Below are 15,612 nucleotides of genomic sequence, written 5' to 3'. Positions count from 1 at the left end.
GCTTGGGGTGCCAACCTCCCTTGCATGTCCTTACATCACAAACTCCCCAAACCCTGGAGAGGGACACCACAAGTGGGTGGCAAAGGAAGGGCAGGATCTAGAAGGGCCACTCACCATTTTTCGGATGGCAGCATTAGAGTGCTCTGCCGCTGTGGCTATCAGCTCCAGAGACTCTACAGGTAGAGAAGTGAGGTCAGATGGAGGGTTAGCAGAAATGAAGCTCTTGGGGGCTTTTTCCCTCCCTGAATACTTCCTCCTGGGCTGACCACACCCCCCAACCCATCTTGGAAAGTTCTAGCCTCAAAGATGTCCAAAGCAACATCATACAGAATCTGAAACTGTCTCAAGGCCACAATAGCAGAATCATAGTATATGCGATGGCAGACAGCCATTAAATGCAAGCTTGGCAAAACTATTATTACCATTAATAGTAATGACAATAATAGTTACATATAAAAATTCATGTTTAGCAAGTTGTCTCTGGATGGTGGGACTGTGGGTGGTTTTTATTACCTTCTTTAGATTTTCTGTATTTTATATATATATAAAATAAACAAATAATATATGAAAACTATATATATTTGTACTGGAGATCAAATGCCAGGGTACTTCACCACTGAACCCAGACCTTTTTATTTTTCATTTCAAGACGGGGTGTAAATTGCCCAGGTTGGCCTTGAACTTGTGATCTTTCTGACTCAGCCTTCTGAGTTGCTGGGATTACAAGGATGTAGCACCACACCCATCTTCTCTTCCACAGGTGTGAGTGTGTATGTGTGTGTGTGTGTGTGTGTATGTTTGCTTTTTAGTATGGGGTGGGGACTGGAGATTGAACCCAGAGGCATTTTACCATTGAGCTACATCCCTAGCCCTTTTTGACTTTTTAATTTTGAGATAGGGTTTTACTAAATTGCTTAGGCTGGCCTTGAATTGACCATTCTGCTTTTGCTTCCCAAGTCATTAGGATTACAGGGTGCACCACTGTGCCTGGCTCTTCCATAGTTTTGACAAAGAACATGTATTATTTTTATAATCAGAAAAGTCATATAAATAAACAAAGAGAGGCTAGAGATATAACCCAGTGTTAGAGTGCTTGCCTAGCATATTTGATGCCCTGGGTTTAATCTCCAGTACCCTAAAAGAGAGTGGGGGAGATGATTCTTTCATCTGTCTCAATAATTCTGATTATAGGCACAAGTTCTATGTATAAATACACTTTCATTGAAGTGATGTTTTTAATGTGCCAAGTCGAAAACAAAAACATCCAACTGTAGCAGTTTGGTTAAATTATGGTACACTCATGTAATGGAATATCAAATAATTTTTATAAGTGATACTTATGTAGGGTTCTTTTTTCTTTTTTCTTTTTGTACCAGAGATTGAACCCAGGGGTACTTAACCACTGGGCCACATGCCAAGTCCTTTTTATTTTTTATTTTGACACAGTTCTAAGTTGCTTAGGGCCTTGCTAAGTTGCTGAGGCTGGCCTCAAACTTGTGATCCTCCTGCTTCAGTTTTCCAAGTCACTGGGATTACAGGTGTGTGCCACCCAGCCCAGCTTATGTAGGGTTTTTAACAGTCTGGGAAATGCTCAGGGTATTTTAAGGATACAATCTTGTATATACAGGATGATCTCATTTTTGCAAATATACATACCTAAAAAACACTAGAAGAATAATATCAAAGTGCTCATCATGCTTATTCTACATGGGTTTGGATCACATGAGATTCTCCCCTACTTTAATCTTTTCTGTAATTTCCATATTTCCTACAGTGACTAGGTATCATCAGAAAAAAACTGAAATGTTCTGGGGATGGTGGCGCAATGCCTATAATCACAGCAACTCAGGAGGCTGAGGCAGGAGGATTGCAAGTCCAAGGCCAACCTTGGCAACTTAGTGAGGCCCTAAGCAAAGACCTTGTCTCTAAATACATAAATAAGGGCTGGGGATGTGGCTCAAGTGGTAGTGCGTTCGCCTGGCATGCGTGTGGCCCGGGTTCAATCCTCAGCACCACATACCAACAAAGATGTTGTGTCCGCCGAGAACTAAAAAAAAATAATAAATATTAAAAATTCTCTCTCTCTCTCTCTCTCTCTCTCTCTCTCTCTCTCTCTGCTCTCTCACTCTCTCTTTAAAAAATAAATAAATAAGTAAATACATAAATAAATAAAAAGGGCTGGGAATGTAGTTCAGTAAGGCAGCCCTGGGTTCAATCCCTAGTACCCAAAACAAAACAAAACCCCCAAACCAACAAAAAACCTGAAATGAGTCCCCAAGCACTAAACAAATCCTGCCCCTACTAATTGCCTGGACATAGCTTTACTCGTCCCTATTCTACATACTGTATTTCCCCATGCGTGTATTGGAGGGCCGCAGGTACTTCTGAAGAGGCTCCATATGGTTGGTAAACCAAGTCCTGTTTTGGTGCTCAAGCATCAGGTCCCTGTCCTGGCTCAGGCCTCCCCATGCCTTTCAGGTGTTGGGCTATCCCCAACTTCTTTTCTACCCTGATTGCCAGAAGGAGCTTTGTCACACACAGCTCACTGTCACTCCTCTGCTCAAATCTGTCAATGGTTCCCTTTACCTGCAGAGCAACGACCCAGCCCTTTAACCTGGCATTCAAAGCCCTTGGTGATCTGGCTTCTGCTGACCACTCCAGTTTCCTCCTCTGCCCCTCCCTAAACATGTTTATCTTGCTTCACTCGGCCAACTGCTAGTCAGTCTTCCAGGTTCTGACCACTACCTCCATTAAGCCTGCCCTGAATTCCCAGGCTGATTGAGGGCACGGTGTTTCCAAATTCCCCTTTGCCTCCTTCTGTCCCACTCGTCACACTGTGTGTTCATCATACATCTACATTTGTGTCCCTCAGCAGACTGTGAGCTACTTAGGACAGGGCCAAGGTTCTACTACCTTTTCAGGATTCCCCAATAGATGCTTTTCATAAACTGGCACCTTTGATCCTCACAACCCTGGCAGATAGGTGTGACTGTGTTCTATTTGTCCAATGACAAAACCAAGACTCAGAAAGCAGGTAGCCACTTTAGGTTGGCTAGCTGGGAGGTGATAGTTGGCATCAGAGCAGGGGCTGATCTCCCTTTTGTCTTTTCTCCTGCATGTCCTCCATTCCAGGGTAAGTGGCAGGCTGAGTGGTGAACATAGGGGAGCCCAAGGGAAGGAAGAGAAATATTCTGGCAAGCTTGAAGCACACAAGCTCGGGCCTATTTTAGGCCACTGGGCTCAGACTGGAAGCTTTGCTATAGGGACCTCTGTCTGAAGAAGTATCACATGAGGTACAGAATGGCATTTCCAGGAGTCTGGTGTGAGCAGGTTCAGTCTAGGGGATTCGTGTGGGGATGTTAGCCCATGATTTCACCTGGGGTTCAGGCGAGGGAGTACAGTTTGGTGCATAAGTTTGGTCTAGAAGCTTTCATGGAGCCTGGTTTGGGCTTGGTAGTCTGGGATCTTGGTTTGGAGTTCAGTCTTAACTCAGTGTAGGCAGCCTACTTAGCGTGGTCTGGGTACTCAGTCTATGGTCTAGGCTCAGGAGTTTACTTTGGAGCTAGAGAGTGGCTAAGTCAGTTTGTGGAACCAGAGATATGATTCAGTGGGGCTCAGCCAAGAGATTTTAGCTGATGGGTAAATAATAGCTCAGTTTAAGATCTTGGGCTGGGGAGCTTAGTGGGCATATCTTAGCTAGCTTTCATTCAGAGATCATCATTCTAAGCAGCTTATAAAACCAGACTGGGAAGTTCTTTCTAGGGGTTTCACCTTTGGGCTCAATGTGGGGAGCCCATTTAGCCAACCTCAAACTCTGAGGTTCATTCTGGGGACTTGGATAGGGTTAGGATTAGTACAAAACAGGAAACTAAGTTTGAAAGGCCCAATCTGGGGGCTAATTTTAGAGGGATTCTGTATGGATGACATTATCCAGGACATTTGGTAATAAAAAACAGCTTGGGCCTTGACCATGTGCCAGGCACTGTGCTACAAAATTATCTCATTTATCCTCAAAACAACCCTAAGAGGTAGCCATCATCATTCTACTTCTGCATGTACAAAAACTGGGGCTGAGAGGCTGAGTAGATTGCTGGAGAATGCACTATTGACAAAAGAGGCTCAACCTGTGGCCCAATCTAGGGAGCTTATATTGGCAGCTCAATTTGGAGTGCAGTTCAGGGAGCTCCTTTAGGGAACTTCCATCTGGGAATCTCATGTTGGGGATCCAGTAAAATAAAAGAACAGAGTCCTAGAAGCTTAATGTGGACATGTGATTCTATGGGGCTCAGTAGAGAAATGAGATAGGAGGTACCTTCTGAGGACCCTAGCTGGATGGTACAAAATGTGGGGAGTTAATATAGCAGTGAGGCACCTTTCTTGGGTCTCAGCACAGGGCCGTCTGGAGACTTGTCTGTTGGACTTGGCCCAGAAATATCAACTCAGGAATTGAAGTCTGAGAGATAGAAAATTAGAGGTTCAGCATGGGGGAAGTCAGTCTGAGTTGAGACTTGGAAAATAAGCCTATGAGGTACTTAGCCTATGTGGCTTAATTTGGGGGACAATCCAGGGCATTAGTCTGAGGGCTTAGTGAAGGACTCTCAATCTGATTGATGAAAAATAGGGCTCTTCAGAGACTTGGGCTAGGGAAAACACAGTCTGGAATACTTGGAGCTCAGGCTGGGCTGCTCAATTTCAGGGTCATTTCTGGGGTTTACATTGGGGAACTGTGAGAATCCAGTCTGAGGATTCAGTGATGTTTCAATGTGTGGGATGGAACAGGAAAATCAGTCTTTTGGGTTCAGACTGGAAGTTTTAATCTAAGGGATAAAAATGGTGGGATTAACCTAGGGGGTTCAGTCTGGCAATACCTGTCTAGAGAATGATGGCCAAGGAGAAAAGATTGAGTAGCTCTTTTGGAGGACTTTGGGACTCAGGCCAAGGGCAGTGATTAGGAACCCACTCTCAGGGCTAAGAGTGGGGTGATCATTCTTGAGGCCTAGTCTGGGGATCTAATTTTGAGCCCTGTAGGGGTCTATAATTGCGACCTCAGACTTTACTTAGCTTGAGGGCTCAGGTGGGAGATGTCAGTTCATGGGGTTCATCCCAAGGAATCATTCAGGTTCTTTCTAGAGGTTTAGGTTAGGCACCCAGTGGGGCTCTAATTCTGTGGGAGGAATGAGATACTTAGTATTTTGTATCCATTTGGAGATTTGAGCTATCATATCTCTGGATCAAAATAAAGGTAGGGTGAAAGGGGCTAAGTAGGGAAGCAGACACAGCACAGGACACAGCTGTTTACTCTTCACTCTTGTGGCTTCCACACTTTCCATGTTTTCTTCCTACCTTTATGGCTGCCCCTTCTAAGTCTCCTTTTCTGATTCCACTTCCCTGAGTTTTGTCCTAGGTCCTTTTTCTCCTCCATTTACACTCACTCCTTATGGTGATCCTGGCCAACTCCATGACTTTCTATACTTTCTATGTGCCAGTGAAATCTAAATCTCTCTCCCTGGAATTCTAGACTCATCTAACTGCCAAAATTGGCAGCTCATTTTGGTCTAAAAGCCAAATTCCCAAACTTATCTAAAAAACCAATATTCTTGTGGCTCTGTGGTAGAGCACTTGCCTAGCATTTGTGAAGCACTGGGTTCAATTCTCAGCACCACATATAAATAAGTGAATAAAATAAAGGTCCATCAACAACTAAAAAAAATTTTTAAAAGAAGATCCATCATTCTTTTTTTGTACTGGGGATTGAACCTACAGGTGCTTTACCTCTGAGCCACATCCCCAATCCTTCTTATTTTTATATGAGACGGGATCTTACTAAGTTGCTGAGGCTGGCCTTGAACTTGTGATTCTACTACCTCAGCTTCCTGAGTCACAGGTATTACAGGCATGCACCACCATGCCCAGCTAAGAACCATTGTTCTTAGCTCTCCCAGGCTCCATATCCACTCTAAGGCCTTTCAGTGCCACTTCCAAATAGAATATATCCTGAATTCAATCTTTTCTAACCATTTCCACTATTTAATTCAAGTCAGCTTTTCTCATTTAGATTATTGCAAAGGTCTTCAAATTAATCACTTGATTCCCTCCCTTTTTCCCATGTAATCCAGACAAAAACTTTCTCATGGCTATCCACCCCACTCAGAATAAATCCATCTCCTTATCTTGACCTTCAAAGTCTTGCTTATCTCTCCAACCCCACTTCTATTCTACCCTCACTTGCCATGCTTGAATCATAGTGGCCTTTATTTTGATCCAGAGATATGCAAAGGCTTCCCACCTCTCAAAATTTCCCCCAGTCTCCCTATTGCCTTGGGGACTCTGCACCTGCTGTTGCCTCTGCCTGAAAAGTGCTCCTCCCATTGGCATGTAGCTGTCTTCTTCTTGTTATTCAGGTTTTGACTCAAATGTCTTCTACTCAGAGAAGCCACCCAACTTAAAGTAGACTGCCCAGTCACTGTCATATCACTCTCTTCTAATTCTCTGAGTTACACTTAGCATCTACCTAATGCCCTCCTGTGCATTTGTTACTTTAATCGTTTCTCTGCCCAACTAGAATACATGCTTTCTGAAATCAAGGCCCTTGTCTGCTTTGTTTGCGTCTATATCTCCAGTGCCTAGAGCTCTGCCCTAAATATTAAGGTGCTCAATTGTTAAGTTAATGAATGAATAAATATAAATAGCAGTCTGGGGAAGGGCAAGTGGGGTGGACCCTGGGGAGCTCTACCTGGGGTGTGATGCTATAGGGATAGGACAGGTACTGGAGGAGTCACAATAAAATACTTTTCTAGTGGTAGTGTGTAGGGACTCAGTCTGGGGAGGAAGTTTCTTGGCCTAGAGATCCAAATCTGAGGTAGAAAATAAGGGAACCAGTTTAGGGTGATCATTTCTAGAGGTGATTCTGTGGGGCCCTGATCAAATTTGGATGTTCTTTTGGAAGGTTCATTTTGGGGAGTGGATAGTGGACATAGAATGGAGCTCTTTCTGGGGAGCTCAGCCATGGAGACTTAGTAAAAGAGGTCTTGCTCTGAGGAAGTTAGGCTAAGCTCTAGCCTAGAAGCTCAGTCCCTGGGGGTTCATGTTCAGTTTAATTTTGTACTTGTACTTCATTTGGGGATAAATCTGAGGGTCAGCCTAAAAAATGGATGGCTTCCTTTAGGGGGTCAATCTGGGCATGCCTCTCAAACTCTGGGGTTCCATTTGGGAAGTTCCAGCTGGGAGACTCCTTTTGAGTGTTCTTTCTGGGTACACAGGGAGGGATCTTAACCGGGAGGTTCATCCTGAGATCTCAATTCAGTGTCAATGTAGGTCTTTCAGTTTAGAGATTCTTTCTATTCTTGGATCTCAATCACATGTCAATGGAAAGCTGAACCTGGGAATTAAGTTTTGGGGACCTGCATGAGAGGTCTGACCTAGGGGTATCAGTGTCAGGGAGCAGGGCAGGGTCTGGGTACACACACTCACTTTGGGCATCCTTGCTGTCTGGGGAGCCATGAGGCAGCTTTAACAGATAGTCCTTGAGAAGCAGCTCATAGCGGGGGATACGCTGCACAGGCTCCAGCATGTGGTGCTGCAATGTCAGATTGCCACAGGCTTCCTCCTTCTGTGACAGGCAGAAAGAGAGGAGCTCAGGTCTAGTTGCAGACACACCCCCCAACAGGTCCCTGCAGATCTTTCCTCCCTCCATCTGCTCCATCCAGGTTCGCCACTCACCTGCACCTCATGGATGATGACTTTGAACTGGGTGGAGCGCTCTGTCCAGGTGTTGACCAGCTCCACAGCCCTATCAAAGTTCTTCACATACTCGCCATACATCTTGAGGAAGGGTGCCAGCTTCTGCAGGATGTCCCCAATGCGTGGGTAGCGGTCCCTGGGGTAGAAAAGGGGGCTGATATGGTCCTGCTGAACCTTAGCTCTCAGGGACCTCCCTCATAGGTCTCTAATCCCAGGCATATCACTCTCATTTCAGTCCTGGAAACCTACTTCCCAACCAGTTGACTTCTTTGGAAATGCTGCTTACATAGGCCAATTAGGCCAGGAGGCTCTTTTGACCTGAGAACATGGCCTGGGAGGCCTCCTGCCCTGACTCCTGCTCAAGCACCAGGAACAACATGTCCTGGAACATCTGCCTTGACTTTACTGCAAGGCCTATGTAATTGATTCTGTGCCCAATCTTGTGTTAAGTGGTGTTGGGAACACAGAAATGAGTCACACCCAGTTGAGCCCTGAGAGGTTCACTGTCCATTGCGGGAGGCCAAGAAACCAGGTCTGCTCATAATCCTCGCTAGTCATAGTCTGATGTGGGAGATAAACCAGACCTGAGGTCACGGGCTCCTGGGGAGATAGCAAAGCCAGGTTTCATGTCAGGCCTCTGTGATCACAGTCTGGTAAGAGGGACACAGTTTATCTTATAAGTGTGGGGAACATGTAGACAATTTTAAGCAGGGACTGATATGATCTGGTTGTTGTTAAATGCTCATTCAAGTAGGTGGTATAGACTCAAAAAGGCTGAATTGAAAGAGGAAAGTCTAGAGGCTAGAGTTTATCTGTAAAACCTGCCCTGCTCCCTCAGGACTAGGTTCAGGCATTATCTCCTCTCTAAATCTGTTCTCAGACCCCCAGGCTAGGCTTGATCCATCTGTTTGATCCCTACACCCTCCCATTCTCACCTCTATCATAGCACAGATAAAAATAACAATAGCTGACAAACACTGAGCACTTAGATACTGGGTGCTGTTTGTTAAGAGATCTCCACATGTATCAACTTATTTAATCCTTAAAATAACACTTATTATTCCCATTGTAAAGATGAGGGGTCAGGCACAAAGGTTCACACCTATAATAATTCCAGCTACTTAAAATGCGCAGGTAGGAGGATTACAAATTTGAAGCCAGACTCAGCAATTGAGTAAGACCTTATCTCCAAATAAAAAGTAGAAAGGGCTGGGAATATAGCTCAATGGTAAATGCCTCTGGTTTCAATCTCAGTACCTAAATAAATATGAGGAAACTGAGGCACAGCAATTTAAGAAATTAGCAAGCAGCAGAGTCAGAATTTGAACATGCCAATTTATCTCTGGATAGTTTGATTTCTCTTGAGATTGTGTAAATCTTTCACCTTGTATCAATTTAGCTTTGAACCTCATACTTTTTTTCTTCCAGTAGTGGGGCTTAAATCCAGAGGTACTTTACTACTGAGTTGCAGCCTGGGCCCTTTTTATTTTTATTTATTTTATTTTGAATCAGGGTCTGGCCAAGTTGCCAAAGCTGGTTTCCAACTTGTGATCCTCCTGCCTTAGCTTACCAAGTAGCTGGGATTACAGGCATGTGCTACCATGTCTGGCCTGAACTTCACCTGCTTAAGGGCTCTGCAATTCTGTTGTAATCTTCTAAATCTACATCTGTGCTGCACTCAGGAGGGCCTAGAAGGTGCAGCTTGGGCCTGGTTCTTTTTATGAAATCAGTAGGAAAGGGCAGGTAGGAATGAACTTTCTTCTTTTTATTTTGTGGTGAATATGAGCAAACCAGGGCATGCTAAGCAAGCATTCTACCAGTGAACTACACCCCCAGGCCAGGAATGAACTTTATTAAGAGACAAGTGAAGCCAGATTTAAAGTTAGGTAGTCAGTGTAGTTAGGTAAATCGGGTCTAATACCGAGTGAAATCTAAAATGGAGGCCATGCTGGGAATGACTCAGGGAAAACAGGACAACTCATGGAGTGTTAATAAAGTTCCGAAAAGGCCCTAGGCCAAAGTCCACCTGAAAGAAATGTTAATGAACATCCCCCAACAGACTTGAAGACAGCCCATCCCAAAGAAATGTTAATGAAGCCCAGGATACAGCCCCCAACAGATTTGGAGGTAGCTCATCCCAAAGAAATGTTAATGAACAGCAAACTTGACTCGGAAATGACCAGATTACTCCTTTGTCCCAAACCCTTCCCACCTACATTCCTTCACCAAACCTATAAAAAGGGAAACACATTGCCCGCTAACTGGATTCCACCTTTTGGGTCCCCTTCTTCCTCCGGGAGAAGTCTTTTCTTCTGTCCTTTAATAAATTTCTAATTTCTACTCTGACCTTGCCTCGGCGTGCTTCTTTGGTGTTATTCTTCAACATCGGGGAGCAAGAACTCGTCACCGGTCAACAGCGGTAACACAAGGTCTTGCTATGTTACCCAGGCTGGCCTCAAACTCCTGGGTTCAAATGTACACATCTGGGCTTAGGATCAGCAGCAAATTGTAGGCAGCCTAGCTCTGGGGCCTCTCACCATTCCTCCATGCGCTTCTCTAGCTCAGGCAACAGAAACTGCTGGTGGAAGCAGTAGATGGAGCAGATGTTAGAGAAGATGCCATGTACAACATCAGCTGGGAAGGAACTGCGGTTCCGAGCTTCTTCTAGCAGACGGGCACAGAACACCTGCAGAGTAAGGCAGGAGCATTTAGCCCAGCTGGGCTTGGGGCTTGGCTGGGGAAGGGCTAGCTTGCAGGTGAGGGTAGTGTTTGTGGAAATTTTTGTGAGGGTTTGGGATCAATATTGGTTTGGAGACTGAGGAGAAAGGGAATGGAATTAGGGTTATATATGGAGTTGGACTTCACAATGTTAAGGTTAGCAGTTAGACATTGGAACAATGAGAAGTCAGGATCGGAGTCAAAATCAGAAACAGATTCAGGATCAGATAGAAAGTTGGAATTAAATCCATTCATTTAACAAATATTTCTGAGTGCCTACTGTGTCCCAGGCACTGTCCTGCTGGTTAGGATGGAGCAGTGAACAAAGTAGATAAAAATTCCTATTGGATTTGGGACCAGGAAAAGGGCCAGAATTAGAGTGAAGTTCAAATAAGGGGTAAATTTAGGATCTGGGGAATAGTCAGTATTAATGTTAGAATTGTAATCAGGGCTGGAATACCTGTCCAGGCTTAATATCAGGATCAAACTTGGAATAATAAAAATCAGAGTTGGATTCAGGGACAGTTAGCTTCAAGGTCAGAGAGGTGCCTTACCACCTCTAGATTCTAACCTCAGTGGTAGGGTTAGGCTCAGGTCCTATCATTTCTTCCTTGGAACCCATCTATCAGGTAATGGGTCCCTGGGACCCCTGAGGGGACATTCACCTGATCCAGTAGATGGAGCCTGGAAACATAAGCCTTCTCAGTTTGCAGGAGCTCATTGGCAATGTGGAACACCTTCTGCTGCACAGTCAACTGAAAGGAGAAGAGCCGACGCTTGATTCATCATCCTCCACCCTAACCCTTACCCAAGTTTCTAGAATAATTTGTTAAGAGACAAGGTCTTGCTATGTTGCCCAGGCTGGCCTCAAACTCCTGGGTTCAAATAAGTGATCCTTCTACTTCAGCCTCCTCAGTAGCTGGGACTCCAGGCACATGCCACTTTACCTGGCTCCCCTAGAATTCTTACAACAGCTCACATTGTGCTCTAAGCCCAATGCTGCCCTGAGATAACCATGACCCCATCTCTAGAAACTTAAGTCCCTCTCCTGCTTCATCCCTGACTCCCCAGTTGATCACAAAGCCCACCCGCAATTCTGATAATATGTACTCACTCAGTCATTCATTTATCTTTTCATCTGCTCTCTCTGTTCACTGGGCATAGTGTAGTGGTTAAGCACAGGGGCTGGAATGTCAAGACTTCATGGGTTCAAATCCTAGCTCTGCCACTTACAAGATTGCGTAAGTTATTTAACTGCTCTGTATATAAGATCCCTCATCTATAAATTCCAATTATAAGAGGACCTAAGCCCATTTGTAATTCAGACAATTATGTAACAGAGTAAACTACAGATCAAGTAGTCTATAAATATTAGTTAGCTATTTATTCACCCATTCAGTTTATAGTCAGCAAAGGCTTGATGATTACCTGGGGGTGAGATAAACACACAAAAGTATAGAAAGGTCTAAAACTCATTGCCTGCTGGTTCAGTTTCCTGATTTGCTAGATACATATTCACTGAATACCTTTTATCCCAGTAATTTATGGCCTTAGCCCCCACACTTGAGCTTGGTCCTGGCAGAGCAGCTGAGATCTAACTCAAGTGCAAGGATGCCTTTTGAAGAAATATTAGGTTGTAAGGGTACAGAAAGGGGTCCCTGAAGTTAAGAGTCTCCTTCTCGGGCTGGGGGTGTAGCTCAGTGGTAGAGCGCATGCCTTGAATGTGTGAGGCACTGGGTTTGATTCTCAGCACCACATATAAATAAATAAAGGTCCATTGGCAACTAAAATGAATAAATAATTTTAAAAAAGAGTCTCCTCCACAGGCTTAAGTCTTTCCAGGGCTCTAGATCTTGTGCCCTCCCTCCAGCTGTCAGGAAGCCTCTCTGGAATGTAAGACTTTCTCTTATACAAACAAGGATACTGAGGTTTGTGGTAGGAGAGCAGAGAGGGAAGAGACTTGACCAATGTCACACAGCTACTGAGTCATGAGATTTTCCCAATTGGGACAGAACTTTAAAGATCTCCCAACCAGAATGCTCATCTTCAGAATGGAAAACTGAGATCTAGCTAGTGGTTCTCTGATGAAGGTAGAACCACCTTCCTTGTGGGCATTTGGAATGATGTATGGTCATTTTGGTGGTCACAATAATTAGAGGGGTTTTTGCTATCGGTATTTAGTGCCAGGATACTAGGGAAGCTAAACATCCTAAATGGAAACAATGCCTATTTTGAGAAATACCATGCTGGGCAAGAACCAAGCACAAAAGCCAGGTTCCTGGTTTCTCTGCAAGGTCTCGTCTCTTGGTGAACACAGATCAGTACCTCCACAGACTCCTGTCTCTCCATTGGAGGCACTGGGATTTCTCTGTCCTTCTCCTCATCCTCTTCTTCATCATCCTCTTCTTCCAGGTCACTGTCAACCTCCTGGGAGCCAGGCCGGTGGGGGTCGGCCAAAGCAACAGGCATACTGGCCAGGGCAGGGGGCCCAGGACAGAGGCTGTGGCTGGGAGGCCCATCATCACTGACAAAGCAGGTCTCTTCACTGTTGGATGGTGAGCTGATGCTGTCGATGCCGCTGTCACGGTTAGGTACCTTCTCACCATCCCGAGGCCCAGGAGCCAGCAGGAACAGGCAGCGGGAGGCCTCACCTTCAGGGAGCTGGGACACTGGTGGTTGCGGGGGTGGCTGTGGCAACATGGCTGGCTCTGGGGGACCTGGACAGGGGCCAGGGGCTGGCCTATCCGAGGCGACAATCACAGGTTCTCTGAAGTTGGTGGCGGACACATATGGAAGCAGGGTATGAGGTTGACTGAGAGGCCTCTCCTAAAACCATCCCTTCCTATCCCAATCCATTCCCCACAAGGTCCTAGAGGTACCAGACTTACCTTTCAAACTTCTCAATCAGTGAGGATACTGCTGCAGAACTGGGGCTGGCCTCTACCCTAGGGGCCAGACCCTTGGCCACTCGGGGGTCCGCAGGTAGTGGGCGGGATGGCGGAGGAGGGATAGGCTCAGGTTGGGGGGGCATCCGAGGCATCTGCAGGTAGCTGGGCTTTGGGGGGACTAGAGAGGTTGAGGAAGAGAAGAGATACCTCAATGAGCTGGGTTTAGGGGTGGCTATATGACCAGGCTACCTCCCTCTCTACAAACCCCAGTTTTGTGGGATTTTTTTTTTTTCTTTTGTCTTTGTTTGAGGTAGGCACAGAGCAGGCCTGAGGTGAGATCCCAGTGCACATTCACCCCAAGCCACAATCCTCTGCCTGTTGGGTAGGTAGCACTCTCTCTGAGACCACAGGGCCTCTTGTTCTAACAAGCCCTCTCCTCTGACACTGGTTAACTTCTCTCCTTTATCCCCTCCCCTGGGCCATTTTTCAGCTCTTTCTGGAAGCACTTACCCTGTGGCTTTGGGCCTGGTGCCCGCTTCAGTGGTGAAGGACGCTGGCTAGGGGTTTCAGTGGGGGGGCCTGGATCTGAGCGAAGCCGCTGGGGGCCTTCTGGATGAGGCTCAAGGCTCTGGCCAGGGTCAAGGGACAAGCTTTTAACCAGGATCCGGTTTCCCTGGTGCAGCCCTGCAGAAAGGGAGAAACTGGATGTGAAGCAACTAACTTTACTCCAAAGGGGAGTTCCATGTCTTAGCAGGTATCGTGGGTATTGGGTTTCATGAAGCCCCTTTTATGGCCACAATGCACTGCTGGGAAACCCCTACCCCAGCCCTCAGATGTGAAGCCAGGCCTAGGGCTTGGGCTGATTGTTTTCATCAACAGATAAGAGTTCTTTGTGATTAGTGCATTGATTTCATGTATATCAGTGGGCATTACTATTAGGGAGTTTAATCAGGCTGGGGATGGGAATGAGCACCCTAAAGTTTGTATATTTGTAGCATTTGTTTATACAGTTACAGTGGGTATGCTTGGCATAAACCATTTTCTATCTTTTTTTTTTTTTTTTTTTTGTACTGGGGATTAAACCCAAGGGTGTTTTAATACTAAGCTACATCCTCAGCCTTTTTTTTTTTTAAATTTTGAGATAGAGCCAGGCATGGTGGCATATGCCTATAATTCCAGTGGCTCTGGAGGCTGAGGCAGGAGGATTTCGAGTTCAAAGCCAGTCTCAGCAATTTAGCGAGGGCCTAAGAAACGTGGTGAGACCCTGTCTCAGAATGAAATGTAAAAAGGGCTGGAGATGTTGCTCAGCTGTTGAGTGCCCCTGGGTTCAATCCCCAGTACAAAAAAAAAAAAAAAAAAGAGAAAGAAAAGAAACATAAACATCTTGGGATTTGGGGACAGGGTCTTGCTAAATTACTGAGGGTCTCACTAAATTGCTGGTTAATTTCACCAAGATTACAGGTATGTCACCATTCCTGGCTTCAACCTGTTTTTTAAGGCTATGAGAATATTTGAACTTTTTTTGTCTACAATTTTGTACAGCTGAGTGAGCTTAAAAATGATGAAACTGTGTTTCATGAGCAAAAGTTTTGCTTCTTAAAACCCCAGTAACTCGGGAGGCTGAGGCAGGAAGCCAGAGTTGGCAATTTAGTGAGACCCTATCCCAAAACAAAATATAAAAAGGACTGGGAATGTAGCTTACTGTTAAAGTGCCCCTGGGTTCAATCCCTAGCACTGAAAAAACCTCCAACAACAACAACAAAAAACAGTGTCTCACCAATCTGTGTTAGTCTTGCCTACTTTCACATCAACACATACCCACACATATGCTACCCCTGACACACACATCCAGAATTCTGAGTTCAGGTCACCAGAATGAGTTTAAAAGAGCAAGCAGCAAATTCAGAAATACAGGAAGTCTTTTTGTATTATTCCTCCTCCCTTAGTTTAGGGCCTCCTAAACCCACCTGTTTGGGGCCTTGGAGATGATGGTGACACAAGAAAAATTTCAGTCTGGAAGGCAGTGAAGGGTCTCTTAGGGTTGACACGCGGTCTTGACTGGGGAGGGGGCCGTAGGAATGCCTCATATTACAGAGAAGTCAGGTGGGGCCAGAGAGAAGGGGATAAAGCTTGGATGACAGGCTGAGGAGTTGAACATCTATCCTGTGGCAGAATGGAGCCATAAAAGGTGCTTGTGTAGGGAAAGACGCAGGAAAGCAGGTGTGAGGACAAAAGAGTGAACAGTAGTTCAGAGCTTCTAGAGCTA

At 45.4% G+C, this 15,612-nt stretch overlaps 1 protein-coding gene across 1 annotated transcript in view; it reads right to left on the bottom strand.

The window, feature by feature from the left end:
• Fgd1 (FYVE, RhoGEF and PH domain containing 1) overlaps positions 1-15,612 on the bottom strand; it is a 42,064-nt gene that overhangs the window by 9,801 nt on the left and 16,651 nt on the right. The window contains exons 2-9 of the mRNA XM_026407432.2: positions 13,857-14,030; positions 13,347-13,524; positions 12,784-13,225; positions 11,124-11,213; positions 10,278-10,426; positions 7,720-7,876; positions 7,471-7,609; positions 115-173 (exon numbers count right to left, since the gene is read on the bottom strand). Of these exons, the coding sequence (XP_026263217.1) occupies positions 115-173; positions 7,471-7,609; positions 7,720-7,876; positions 10,278-10,426; positions 11,124-11,213; positions 12,784-13,225; positions 13,347-13,524; positions 13,857-14,030 (1,388 nt within the window). The remainder of the gene's footprint in view (positions 1-114; positions 174-7,470; positions 7,610-7,719; positions 7,877-10,277; positions 10,427-11,123; positions 11,214-12,783; positions 13,226-13,346; positions 13,525-13,856; positions 14,031-15,612) is intronic.

Source organism: Urocitellus parryii, chromosome X (genome assembly GCF_045843805.1).
Source record: "Urocitellus parryii isolate mUroPar1 chromosome X, mUroPar1.hap1, whole genome shotgun sequence".
Taxonomy (NCBI): Eukaryota; Metazoa; Chordata; class Mammalia; order Rodentia; family Sciuridae; genus Urocitellus; species Urocitellus parryii.
The sequence above is the reverse complement of the archived record's forward strand: the minus strand, read 5'-3'. Positions and strand labels throughout refer to the sequence as shown.